A 13,725-nucleotide genomic window follows, 5' to 3' on the forward strand; every position below is an offset into this window, starting at 1 on the left:
CTTCTAAACCAATTGCATAGGTAATTACTATAATTATTAAATGCAACTACACACTTTTATGATGATTTATATATTCTTTAATATAATGGTTATTCTATTGTGAATATTATACAATTTTCAACAAGATTAAATTGTTAAACTTTAATTATAGATATAGATTTTTTTTAAGAAAAGTTGGAGGCTATTATACGAGCCCCCAGCCTTTCTCATATGCTTAACTATTCGAGAACCACCCTCACTACCGGCATACTGAGGAGACTTACGACCTTAAAAAAGGTTGCTCTACCAACCAGGCCACGGCTGGGGCACAGATGGGCACAGATATATATATATATATTGAATTCCTCTGCTAGCGTTAGCCTCCGGCTTTCACTCCATCTTCCTCGCCGTGCTACTATTCCGTACGCTTCAGACTCAGACTCGCATGGTCGCGTCGCAGACTGCGCGTTCTCCGTCGTCGTCTGTTTCGTTGTCGTTTGCGTTCGAGTGTGTCGGTCGAGCCTTCGTCCCCAGTTGCAAATTGCGTTCTCGTTTGCTACCTATCCTACGCTGTGATATTCCGGCACAACCTTCTTCCCCGGTCACAGTCTGTGGCCTTTTTCTTCTGCTTGCGAGATTTGCGTTCCCTGTTTCTGGTTCCGGTTTGGGGGAATGGCCCCGAGTTATGTGGCGGCTATATTCCCAGAGCAGGCGATCGTTCCTGTTTCCTCCCTCAAGAATTTCATGATGCACATGAATCTGGAGGTGGTTATACCTTTATTAAAATACTGAGAAGAAATAATGACAAACTCGCTTTGTTTCTCACTAATGAGGTACTCTTGTTGGGAAATTTCCATATAGAAATCCCAAACTTGAGATTATTAGAAAGCATTTCGATTCTCTTAAGCTCATAGGGAGTTGGAAAATTGGTTCGCTAGATGGTCGTCACGTTCTCATTCAACTCTTAAATGACGCAGATTATACCCAACTCTTTGCTCAAAAAGTTCTCAAAATTGATAATCGTTTATGAAAATTCTGAAATGGACAGTGGATTTTGATCCTAAATTGGAATCTCCTATTATCCCGGTTTGGGTTAATTTTTCAGGGCTCAAGGTGCATCACTTCAATTATGAAACCCTTTATACATTGGCAACTGCTTTTGGGAAACCGCCGAAGGTTGATACTCCCACGCTTGATACAACCAGGTCATCTGAAGCTTGTGGGCTTGTAGAGCGCGACATCACTCAACCCTTTCCTGGGAAGATTTGGATTGACTCCCCTCATCAGGGTTATTGGCAGAAAATTGTGATGGGACCTCATCCCCAATACTGCTATCACTGTGGAATGTTTGGTCATAGCTCTTCATTCGGTTATCGGTTGCATCCCCATCTTCGGTCTGTTGTAGCCCCACCTCCTATTTCTTCTGTGGAGGTTATACCCTCTTCCTCACTACCTATGATACCTATTGTTATGCCCATGGTGGATACGGTGCAAAATGGTTTGTCTACTGACATTGTTTCGAAAAATATTGATAAGGGTCGTTTGTTGGAGAAGATTCAGGTGAATGCCCCTGGAAGGCAGGACGTGGTCACTACCCCTTTTTCTACTGGAGTGGACATACTACCCTCTCAGACTCTACCTACCGTGGAGGGTGTTCATGCTCCCCTCTATGAGGTGATTGAAAATAGGAATGAAGCGAACATTCACATTCAGATGACGGAAAAGGAGTCTCCTAATACTAATGAGGAAGATTTAGAGCCAAACACAAACCATCTTACTGCGATTAATCAGTTAGTAGAACTACCTGTTAAGAGAGCAGGTGTTTCCTAAGTTCTGGAAGACTGTCCTACACAAACTTAGGAACCCATCGCTGCAATTGTCTTTCCTTCTACGGATCAGACTGAACAGTCTTTAGAAGAATAATGACAAGTTTACACTTCTCGACAGAGGAAGAAGGTTGGGGACACTGTTCAACTTGGAAACTTAATGAATGATACCATGGTCACTCCTGACAATGGAACAACACTTCAGAGTTTGCTATCTGGATCCGCTCCAAGAACTAGAGGAAGGAGGCAGGTCTAAATGCCCTCGTCCATAGACACTTGTTTTTTCATGTTTTCTTTTTTTTAGTCATTTATATCTTTTTGTTGGGATATTTTTGTACCATGTATCGTATGAGTATGACATCATTTATTGGGTCCTCTCATACAACTTTTTTGTATCCTTTTTTATTTCAAAATAATTTGCCCTACGGCTTCCATAAAAAACATATATATATATATATATATATATATAGAGAGAGAGAGAGAGAGAGAGAGAGATAGAGAGAGAACTGAATGGTACGAAAAATAAATGACATGAATTATAAGAAATTTTGTTTGTGCATATTAGCCGATAGAGCTCATATCTTTATGGAACTAGAAAAAGATGCTAATGTATTATTGCATGTAAACTGAAAAATAATATTCATATTGACGTATTTTAATTAGTAAAGATTTTAAATGATGCTCCTATGGGCGATATGTAAGAGAATATAAACATATAAATGATATAATAAGGTGTAATGAACGTCATGAGCTTTCTTGATTATATTTGAATAATACACTATCAAATGAATAATAATGTATTTGACTAGCGCACACATTATTTTCTTTTCCACTATGTTATTTTAGTTTTAAAATATGAGTATTATGGATTCATTGATAACCAAACAAATTTTAAACTAAAATTTTTAGGTTTGGGTTTTGGATTAGAAATGAGTGATGAAAAAGAAAATGTATATCAAATATGCGGCCAACATTGAGAAAAAGTAATTCATTTATAATTGCTTTATTTTAAGTTCCTATTTCAGTTAGATTACATCAGGGATCATCTTTAAACCCATAACTTTTTGCAGTTAGGTATGCTCTTACTGGACATTTACCGAGTATGTACCTTAGTATATACCTTTCGTTGATGATATCTTTTTTTTCGAAGACTTGAGAAAGAATTCAGGGAAACTTGATTTATGGAGATATCATTAGAGTCTAAAGGTCTTCGTTTGAGTGAATCTAAAATTGAATACATGGAAGGTAGTTTTAGTAGTAGTAGTAGTAGATCTAGTGGCAGGGTTATAATAATAGGTAATCAAATCATTAAAAAGAATGGACGTTTTAGATATCTCGAACATATTGTTCAAAGTGATGGTGATGTAAGTGCAATGTTATTAGTAGAATTCAAGTTGGATGGTTGAAATGGAGGGATGCATCGGGCCTATTGTATCACTTAAAAGAAATTTTGATAAGATGGTGGTGAGACCTGAAATGCTTGATGGCACATAATGTTGGCATATAAAAGAGAAACATAAAAATAAGTTAAGTGTTGTTGAGACGAGAATGCTTAAGTGGATGAGTGGCTTGACACTAAGAGAAAAAATGCGAAACAAATGTATCCATGAAAAGGTTGGTGTAACTTCAATAACAACATTAAAAAGAATAGTCTTAGATGGTTTGTTCACATTAAACATCGACTATTTGATGATCTAGTTAGGGCAATGAATGTTTTAGATTCAACTTATGCTAATAAAGATAGAGGAGGACCTAAAAAGACTTGGGCATGTTGTATAAAAAATGATCTTAATTTATTAGAATAAAATGAAAATTTGACACTCAATAGGACATAAAGGAGAAATAGCCAACCCCGCTTAGTGGGATAAAGGTTTGATGTTGTAGTAGTACTTGTTGTTGTTGCTAGTAACTCTTTTGAAATATCTGGATGATTCTATTTTTTAAGTTAATTGTGGTTTTGGAAATTTTATTTTAGTTGTACAACCATCTGTTTTCACCTTGAAAATTACAAACCCTAGAATAGTCTGCGATATAAAATGATTTTAAAATAAAATTCAAAACACAAGAATAGAAAAAAAAAATGCTTGTAAGTGTTTTAAACTAATATGAGTATTAATATTCATAAACATAGCAAGGATAATGCAATCGACTTTAACTTAGACCATGCTTTGTTAATTAAATAAATAAAAGACTAAATCATAAGCATTGAGCATTAATGTTTAAATGAAAATGAAAGACAATATTCAAGTGTCAATTCATTTCCTATAATGGATCAAACAAATATTAGTCAAATTATTTGCTTTACTTTCATTATTTTCTCATTATTACTAATCATAACCTTACAAGCATCAAATAATATTTGTATAGGCTTCAGAATATTTATATCATTTGATTTTCACTTAGATCTTCAACCCATAATAATTAGGGGTGTGTTTTATTTGGTCAAAACCAAAAAATCAAACCAAATCAAAGATGTTTAATCAATTTGGTTCAATTAAAAAAGTGCGATTTGATTTTTTATTTTTTAAAGCTTACCATTCAATTTTAGTTATTGTTTTGGTTTTAATTTTCATTTAATGGAATAAACCAAAAAATCAAAATTTAATTAAATTTTTGTATTCTATTTTAAATTCACGTCGAACAAACTAAAAAAACTAAAATTTATATTATATGCAACACATGATAGAAATATATAGAGGATTCATGAAACTAAATCGATATTATATATGTAAGATATGCAATTTGTAATGTTTGTTCATAACCAAACTATAATAAACAATTATATTTCTGTTTATTCATAATCAAATCAAATTAAACTTTAGTTCTATCGAATCAATTTTATCAAAACTTTGATTGGTTTGTTTTTCATATTTTGAATTTTGATTGCAATCAGGTTAATCAATTTGAAAATTGATCCATTCTAACCAATCGAATGCTCACTCCTAATAACAATCATTGATAAATGAACTTATTCTAAAATAACCTCTTAATAAAGATTGAACCAGTCCAATATGGCAATTATCAAGAATTCAAAATCTCTGTTGGCTCCTAATAAGACTCATTTTAAAAAACCAAATTAAACTTTAGCTCTATCGAATCAATTTTATCAAAATTTTGATTGGTTTGTTTTTTCTTATTTTGAATTTTGATTGCAATCAGGTTAATCAATTTGAAAATTGATCCATTCTAACCAATCGAATGCTCACCCCTAATAACAATCATTGATAAATGAACTTATTCTAAAATAACCTCTTAATAAAGATTGAACCAGTCCAATATGGCAATTATCAAGAATTCAAAATCTCTGTTGGCTCCTATTAAGACTCATTTTAAAAAATCATCACCTCTCCTTGAGATTGTAATCATCATTTTCTAATCTATCCAACATAACATGCCTTTTATAGAACTACTTTTAGAATCAATATCATAGTATTTAAAATATACTAATATTTTTTTATGAGCAAGATGCCATCAATAAATATCAACATGTGTTAGCATAAAGTGATATGTGATTTCTTAAATTTGCATGAAAAATCATAAAACTTACGCAATCGAAAAATAATATGTAATTATTATAATTTGGTAAAATGTAAAATGCACTTGACTATTTTCTATCATCATATACTATAAGCATACTCTATGAAGTAAGTCTACATACATACACGAAATAGTTAAATATAATTATAAAAATTCACAAAAAAATGGGCTGGCCTCAAATAATTTGCCCCGTGTTAGTGATTGCACATCTCACTGCCATTTATTGGATCCTCCCTAAAATGGACTTATTGATTTTTTATCGAAAGTCTTATTTTTTTGTAAGCAACTTCATAAAGTAGCATTTTCTTCAATTTATATCAATTTTTAAATTTCACGCTTTAAATCTAACTCACAATAAATTCAAATAAAAATTTTACACAAAAAATTTCTCCTCATTCAAGTCTTCTAGCTTATAAACCTTAACTAGGTTCATCAGAAGAAATGCAGAAAATCAAATTTTACTTAAAATTTTGAGCTTTTTCAGTTCTTTCCTTCTTCCTTCAGTTTTAGGCTGTACCCAAGCTCTTTGTTAAATGGAGAAACGGATTAGCTACAATAACTTAATTTGAATGAATAGCGATTGGAGAAAAAAAATTCATGTAGCCAACCCGACTTAATAGGCTTCTTTTTGTAGTTGTTGTTGTTGTAATTGCAATAAAACTAAGGATAATTTAGATTCATTAATGAATTAATTTATAAATGCTAACATACTTCCATATTAGTAAGTATACAATATATATCCAAATGATCATTACATATTATTGAATTTTATAAAAAATACTTCGATCATTTTAGAGATATGCAAAAAAAAAGAGATAATTTTTCATAAATTTATAATAACCTGTCTATTTTGGGTGTCAAAACTATCCTTGAAGAGGTCAAAATAGAGGCTTCTAAATGGTTAAGTCTACGACCAACCCAAACCTATAACATAGAGGTTAGTTGAATGTGCTAAAAAAAGTGCATTAGAGGTTAGTTTGAATGTGGCATCATGGACACAAAAACATGATAATTCCATGGTGCCACATGAGCAAGTAGTTGCAAGTAAAATAGGAAGAATGATGCATTTTATTTGCCAATTTGCATATTATTCCTATCACAAAATTCTAATTACAAAGTGCATTAAGACATTTATTTTCTATGCTTCAAATAGTTCTCTTAGTGAAAAGCAATATAATAAGGCTATCAGTTTTGGCAAAGATAGTAACCAACCAAGATGTTCAAAGATAATTGAGATATCTTCGTCAATAATAAAAAGAGCAGAGCTTGTGAGAACTTTGAGGTAACAGAGAAAATTGGTTAAAGAAAATCGATAACCTCCTTAAGGATGGCTCCATCTAAATATGTTCTAGTGTGAACATGAAACCGTCCATCTTTCCTTGTCTCTTGAAGAGAATGAGCTCGCATAGCCTTTGAAACTGCAATTGCTAACTTTTCGTGGCGATGTAATGCATAGGATCCACTAAAAAAGATTACCTCCTGTCCAGCATGTACCATCTTTTTTACCTAAAAAATAATATTCATTCAGCTAAAGAAAGCAATAAGGACAGTCCGCACATGGATCATATGCAAAAATAAAGCTCCAAGAGAATAGATTGGTAAGTGTCATTATGATATCTCTTTTAGTCACAATGGATTCCCACAAAATCTTATTATTATTATTATTCTTAGAATATAATATGATGGCAAACATATAAGCCAACAGTAATAAATGTTTTCTTGTACGAAGTCAATAGATATTCAATACTAAAATACAAAGGATTATTTGAACAGCATGGCTAGAAAAAAATAACCAAGGTGGAGAAATATGCCATTAAGAAATAGTTTCGACAAGAGCAATATTAGTGAAGATAAATAAAACAAAACGCAGCTCATTTGAGTGCTACAAATAAAATTCTTTAAGCGCTTTCAAAATGTTGAAGAACGATGAAAGCAATGCTTCATCAAATATGCAAAATTACTAGTGAAGGTGAAACAAAAATGATGGAAATTTATGATTTTAGAAACAACCTAGAAATCAGAGTGTTAACAAATAACTTCTTCGAGAGTCAATGGCTGTATCCTAGTTAAAACCAAGTGATATTTCTTCCTGAAAATGGGTTCACATTTTCCCAGTTGACCAGCTATCCTATATGTTTAACCTTTACTTATATAAGGACTACATCCATTTACGAGCCAAGATCTACAAATGCATTGGTTGGAAGTTTTCTAAAACAAAATGATATAGCAATATTGTTTAAGAAACTCATACTTCCTCAGATAGCTCCATGCTAATCATATAGGACTCTTATTGACGGGGCCTCTAGAATTTATAGTATCCAAGCATTTTTAATTGTAAATTGTCAATTTCAAGATAAAAAAAATATGATATGTTCAATTTAAAGACAGCAATATTGTTTAAGAAACTCATCCTTCCTCAGATAACTCCATGCTAATCATATAGGACTCTTATTGCGGGCTCTCTAGAATTTGTAATATCCAAGCATTTTTAATTGTAAATTGTCAATTTAAAGATAAAAAATTTATGATATGTTCTTAATTTCACTTAAAAAGAACAATTATATCTGACTTTAAACCATTAACAATCTACCAATGTTCTGGACCTTCACTCCTTCCATTTCCTCCTCATATAACATATCATGTATTTGCTTTTCAAATGAAAAAAATAGCCTATTTCCTGCAAATATTTTTGGTGATAAGAGTGCGATACCAATCAGAGCCAAAATCAGTTAATAAATTGCAAGAAATATGTAAGAAAACCAAACTTAGGCTAATTTGATTAATCTCCAAGCAAACAAATAAAATACAATGGATGATCTACAATTAGAGAAGTAGAATACCTAGGAACAAGAAAACAAAAAGAAAATTACAGGAATCCAAAACATAAAAGCAAACCCTATTTGATTAACCCTAATAAACACCCACTAGAACACATTTAAAAATTCAGCCCATAACCCCTCACAATTCCCCTCATCGCATACGTAATTAGGATCTTAATGGGCCCCACTCAAGGGTTGGAATCCTCCCAAGCAAAAACTAGGGTTTTCATCCCCTTAGGCTGCGTCGGGCCGAGCCAATCCAAGAGGGACTGGCGTAGCAATACACCCCTCCCAAAGAAGCACATTGTCCTTAAGGTGGAATGATGAAAAATATTTCTGGATCACTTCATAAGGCTCACAAGTTGCTATTTAACTATCAAGTCATTTGCTCGAATCACCCATCAACGCAACCCTTCTAGCTCCAAAAGCTCCAAAACCACCTCCATGTCCTCTGTTAGCGTCAGAGGTAGTGAAAACGAGAGTGTGTGGTCTCCTACAACACGCCTCAGCAGTAATACAAGAAATAATGAATGCAATGATGATGATGATGATCACCTCAGATAGTATGTCATTGTCCCAATGTGTGCCACAATCTCATAGGGGTTGAAATATCATAGGGAAAGCTTCTCACTCCTCCTTGTCAGTGCATTCTACCAATAAGGTCTCAGCTTCAAATAACTCATGTCACCGAATTCACATTGTACCTCCCTCTGATGTTCATCAGTCTTACTCTTCATCATATGTTGGGCCCTCAGTAGATATCCCTTGCGCTCTGTCAATATCATCATGTCCCTTCCCTTCAATTATTGGACTATACTGGATGCTGGTGTAGTATTATGTCCATAGTGTATCAGATGATGTGGATTCCGCCCATACAAAATCTTGAAAGTAGTGTTATGTGTTATAGTATGGTATGAAAGTTGTACAAATACTAAGCCCAAGCAATCAACCTTGCCTAAAACTTTGGTGTATCTAATACAAAACAAGGTAAATATGTATTCACACTCTTGTTGACCACCTTCGTCTGGCCACCTGTCTAAGGATGATATGTTGTACTCCTCTTCAGAATTGTCCCTTGTAATATGAACGGTTCTTTTAAAAAATGGCTAAGGAACACCTTGTACCTGTCTAATAAAATGGATTCTGGAATACCATGCAAACAAAACACTTACCATATGAATATAGCAACGACTTGGACAACGATGTAGGGGTGTCACAATGAAAAGAAGTGTCTACAATCCCCAATATCAAAGTAAATTCCTCAGACAGTGACAACCCCTCTATCAATCCATCTTCACCTCCCCCTAGACCTTCTCAGGAAAAGCTAGAGGTTGCAGTAACCCTACTTGTGCAATAGTCGATTGCATGTGTCGTTGACACACATCACATCTCGTCGCCATGTCCACTACATCTCTACACATCCTCATCCAATATAGCTTTGTTGACAATCGATTGTATGGCTTGTGTACCACTGAGTGTCCCCAACCACGGTATCATGAAACTCTTGCAACAGTTTGGGGTTGTACCACAACTCTGCCCCGATCTTCTCATCCCCTCATCTTGTTCGCTCTCCTATCTCAAGGCTTCCTAATCTTAGACCATGAATATTGATAAAGTTGTCAGTTGGGGCTCCGCCATCCTCCTCTATAGTGCATCCTCGGTCTTATTCTCCAGTCTTGGGCAATACTGGATCTCAAAATTATATCTAAGTAAACTGGATAGTCGCCTCTAATGCTCCTCGGTCACCATCCTCTCCTCCAACAAATATTTCAAGCTTCTCTAATCTATCTTGATAACAGAGTGTCGCCCTAACAGATAGAGACGCCTCTTCATAATGACCAAGAAAATAGCCATGAACTCCCACCGATATATAGATTTGAGCTCACCCTGACAGTGAGCCCCTAACTGAAATAGACAATAGGTTTTTGGTCTTGCATGAGTGCTGCCCAAATCCACATCCTAACACATCTGTCAATACCACAAATGATCTACTGAAGTCTGGAAGTGTTAATACTAGCACAATGGTCATAACCCTCTTCAATTGTTCGAAGGAGTGTGTCACTACTTCCGCCCACATGAAACCGTCTTTCTTCAGTTCCTCCGTTAGCGACCATGTAATCATGTCATACCTTTTCACAAATTTTTGGCAGTACCTGATGAGACCTACGAACCCTCTCGACTCCTTCAAGCTTCTAGGCAAATGCCAACACAACATAACCTCAACCTTTGGATTGATCCGCTGCTACCTCGGCTCTGATCACCACATGCTCTAGGTACTCCATTTGTCATTGTGCAAAGAAATATTTTTTTTAGGTTGTTGTACAACTGATGCTCTTTCAAAGTTTCAAGTATTATCCTCAAATGTCTCATATGCTCTACCTCTGTATTTTAGAATGAATTTCCTAAGGTAAAGCTAAAAAATTTTATTCATGAGGGACTAAAATATGGTTGGAGCGTTAGTAATGTTGAATGACATCCTAGAAACTTATAATGTCATTCATGAGTCTGAAAGTTGTCTTGTCCACAGTAGGTGGCTTCATCCTGAAATGATGTTATCTCGACTTCATATCAATCTTCGAGCAGATGACTACCCAAAAAACTCAAAAAAACTCATCTAACAGCTCATTAACAGCTCATCAATCACCAAAAAAGGAAACTTGTCAAATACAGTTTCATTGTTCAGGTCGTGTAATAGACACAAAGTCTCTAACTACCATCCTTCTTCACTAATAAGACTAGAATAGAAAAAGAGCTCACGTTGTGCCTGATAATCCCTACCTCGAGCATATCCTTGATCAAAATCTCTATCTCGCCCTCCTGAATCTGGAGATAACAGTCCGATCCGATATCGATAAGAGGAACCCTTTCATTCAATGCAAAGACATGTTCGTGCTCCCTCGATGGCAATAAACCACTAGGTTGTTAAAAGATGTCAGAAAATTGTTGTAGAAGATGTTGAACATACTTAGGAAACTCTACTGACTTTGGATCACGAATCTTCTCTAGACACTGCAACTTCACCAAGTAGCCCAATCTTGCTCTTCATATCATCTTAACCATGATTTTGAAAAATACCATGGTTCTGCATAAACTAGCATCCCCTCTTAACACTACCTTCCTCCCCTCCAGCCTAATATTTATAGTCATGAATTTTCACGTCACCCTCGTCTCTCTGATTGTCTGTAGTCACTTCATCCCCAAAATCACATCAGTACTTCTCAAGTCCAAGACAAGGACGTTCACCACCATTTGTATGTCTTGTAGTGTTAACATCAATCCCCTGCAAATTCCTTAGCTTTTCTCCACCTTTTTTTTGTCCCCATCATGACCCTAAAACTTCTCGTATATAGTAACTTCAACCTCAACTGATCCACGACTTGGTTTGAGATGAAGCGATAAGTAGTCCCACTATCGACCAACAACACTATAGACTACTCCCCAATCTATCCCCTCCCCTTCATGAAGCGTTTTGGAGTAAATCTCATAACTAAGTTGAGGGACACCCTCGCTACATCAAGGTGTAAGTGCTCCTCTCCCTCCACTTCTTCCTCCAACTCCTCAGTATATGCCTCCTCCATATCACAACGTATAAGGGCCTAGAGTGTGTGATCCTTGCACTGATAGCCTAACTCATACCTCTCATCACATTAGAAATATAATCCCTTTGCTCTTTTGTCCTGCCCATCTGCCTCTGTAAGATGCTTATGTTGACCCCTGCATGGGCCCCCATATTCCTCCTTAGCGGCCTCCCTCTAAAAGGACACCATCCGAGTCCTCGGTGTCAGGCTCGTCGAGGTGATCCTGTGAAATCCTCCCATAGTGATGCTTATGTTGGCCCTCTCCATCTGGTTTTTATCTTCCCTCTCCATCTGGTTTTTATCTTCCACCACCTAGGCTAGCTCCATCATCTCTCACAATCCCCACGATCTCAACTGTCAGAGGGTTGCACGTATGTCTAGCTTTAGACCTTCACGACAGTCTCCTCTAATACAACTTCAAAAATCCCGCTAAACTATCCCAAGAAATCTCTCCCGATACTCCATGACAATCCCCTCCTAAGTCAAGACAAAACATTGCGTGTAGGTCTCCTTCCCAAATGGCTTGACAACGTTCTAAAAAGAAATCCTTAAATTCCTCCCAAGAGCGAATCAAATATCTAGCCTCTCTCCATAGAAACCAAGTCAGAGTGTTCCCCTCTAAACATACCATACCTTACAATCACGAGCTTCTCCAACTCATTAAGCCCATTACCCAAGAAATATCGCTCCATTCGATACACCTAACCATGTGTGTCTCCCTCCTCGAAGATCAGTATCTTCAACTTCTTAACCCTAGCATCGGCACCCTAACTTCAATCCCTTTAGTGGTTCCCCCATATATATAGGGTGAAAATCCCTCTTTCGATCAGTCATACCCTATCCTGGTTTCTCTCCATCCTTTTTTATATTCATCTATACCTCTTGGATAACACATTCCTCCTGTTTTGACCCAACCCCCTCCATCTGAAATCCCTAATACACCCCCATCAAAACCATATGAGGAAGTTCTTGATGGTGGATGCTTACCTACACATGCTCCTCTAGTCCTATCTTTTTCCCTTTAGATTTGGCCAAGGATTCTTCGGTCAAACCTTGGTTAAGCAATGTGAACTGTCGGTGGAATTCTAGATTGCATCACAATAAAACTCTTCATCTCCTCCAAGCCCTCAAATTGAATTTCCATGCAGGAAAATCTTCATTATATGGTTGAGAATATTTCCCCCGTCCCGTATTTAATTTGACTTCTTCCAATCTCTCTTCAAAAGCATCCATTTTCTTTGTTGTCATCTCTCCAAGATCTTGCTTTGATAACAATTTGATACGAATCACAGCCAAAATCAACGAATGAATTGCAAGAAATATGTGAGAAAACCCAAATTTGGGCTAATTTGATTAATCTCCAAGAATACAAATAAAATACAATGGGTTATCTACAATTTGAGAGTTAGACCGGCTCTTCACATTCCCTAGGCGCCACTGAAAATAAGAAGATAAAAAGAAAATGCAGGAATCTAAAACACGACAGCAACCTCTAAGAGATTAGCCATAATTATCCACCTGCACACAAAAAAAGAAATAAAAAAAAACACCTATTTCTTCTCCTGGCATACATGATTAGGGGGCTTAACAGTCCACACCCGGGGACTGGAATCCACCTTGATGGAAACTCCAGTTTCCGCCCATTTAGGTTGGGCCAGGTCGGTCCAAGCCAGTCCAGGTGAGACCGGAGCTATTACTGATAGTGCATATGAAGAATAACTCATCAGACTGAAAGATAAACCTCCAGGTGATGATTTATGAATCTCGTTACAGGTATAATAATCATGGCTAGATTTATTTAAAGAATATCATAGGAAAATCAATCAGAGTCATTTTTTAAATAAGGTAAAAATGAAGACGGTCTCAAAATCTAGTTATTGCTGAAAAAGTAAAATACCGACATTTTATCAGTTTTGACCGTCTCTGAATCCAGTCAACAGCGTAAAATAATGTGGTCTTTCTGAACAATATTATTGGCAGGCTACT

At 35.9% G+C, this 13,725-nt stretch overlaps 1 protein-coding gene across 1 annotated transcript in view; it reads right to left on the bottom strand.

Moving 5' to 3' along the window:
- Positions 1-13,725, bottom strand: part of LOC110021592 — a 46,421-nt gene that overhangs the window by 17,296 nt on the left and 15,400 nt on the right. Inside the window, exon 8 of the mRNA XM_020720155.1 lies at positions 6,660-6,848. Coding sequence (XP_020575814.1) covers positions 6,660-6,848 — 189 coding nt within the window. The remainder of the gene's footprint in view (positions 1-6,659; positions 6,849-13,725) is intronic.

Source organism: Phalaenopsis equestris, unplaced genomic scaffold (assembly GCF_001263595.1).
Source record: "Phalaenopsis equestris unplaced genomic scaffold, ASM126359v1 Scaffold000135, whole genome shotgun sequence".
Lineage (NCBI taxonomy): Eukaryota > Viridiplantae > Streptophyta > Magnoliopsida > Asparagales > Orchidaceae > Phalaenopsis > Phalaenopsis equestris.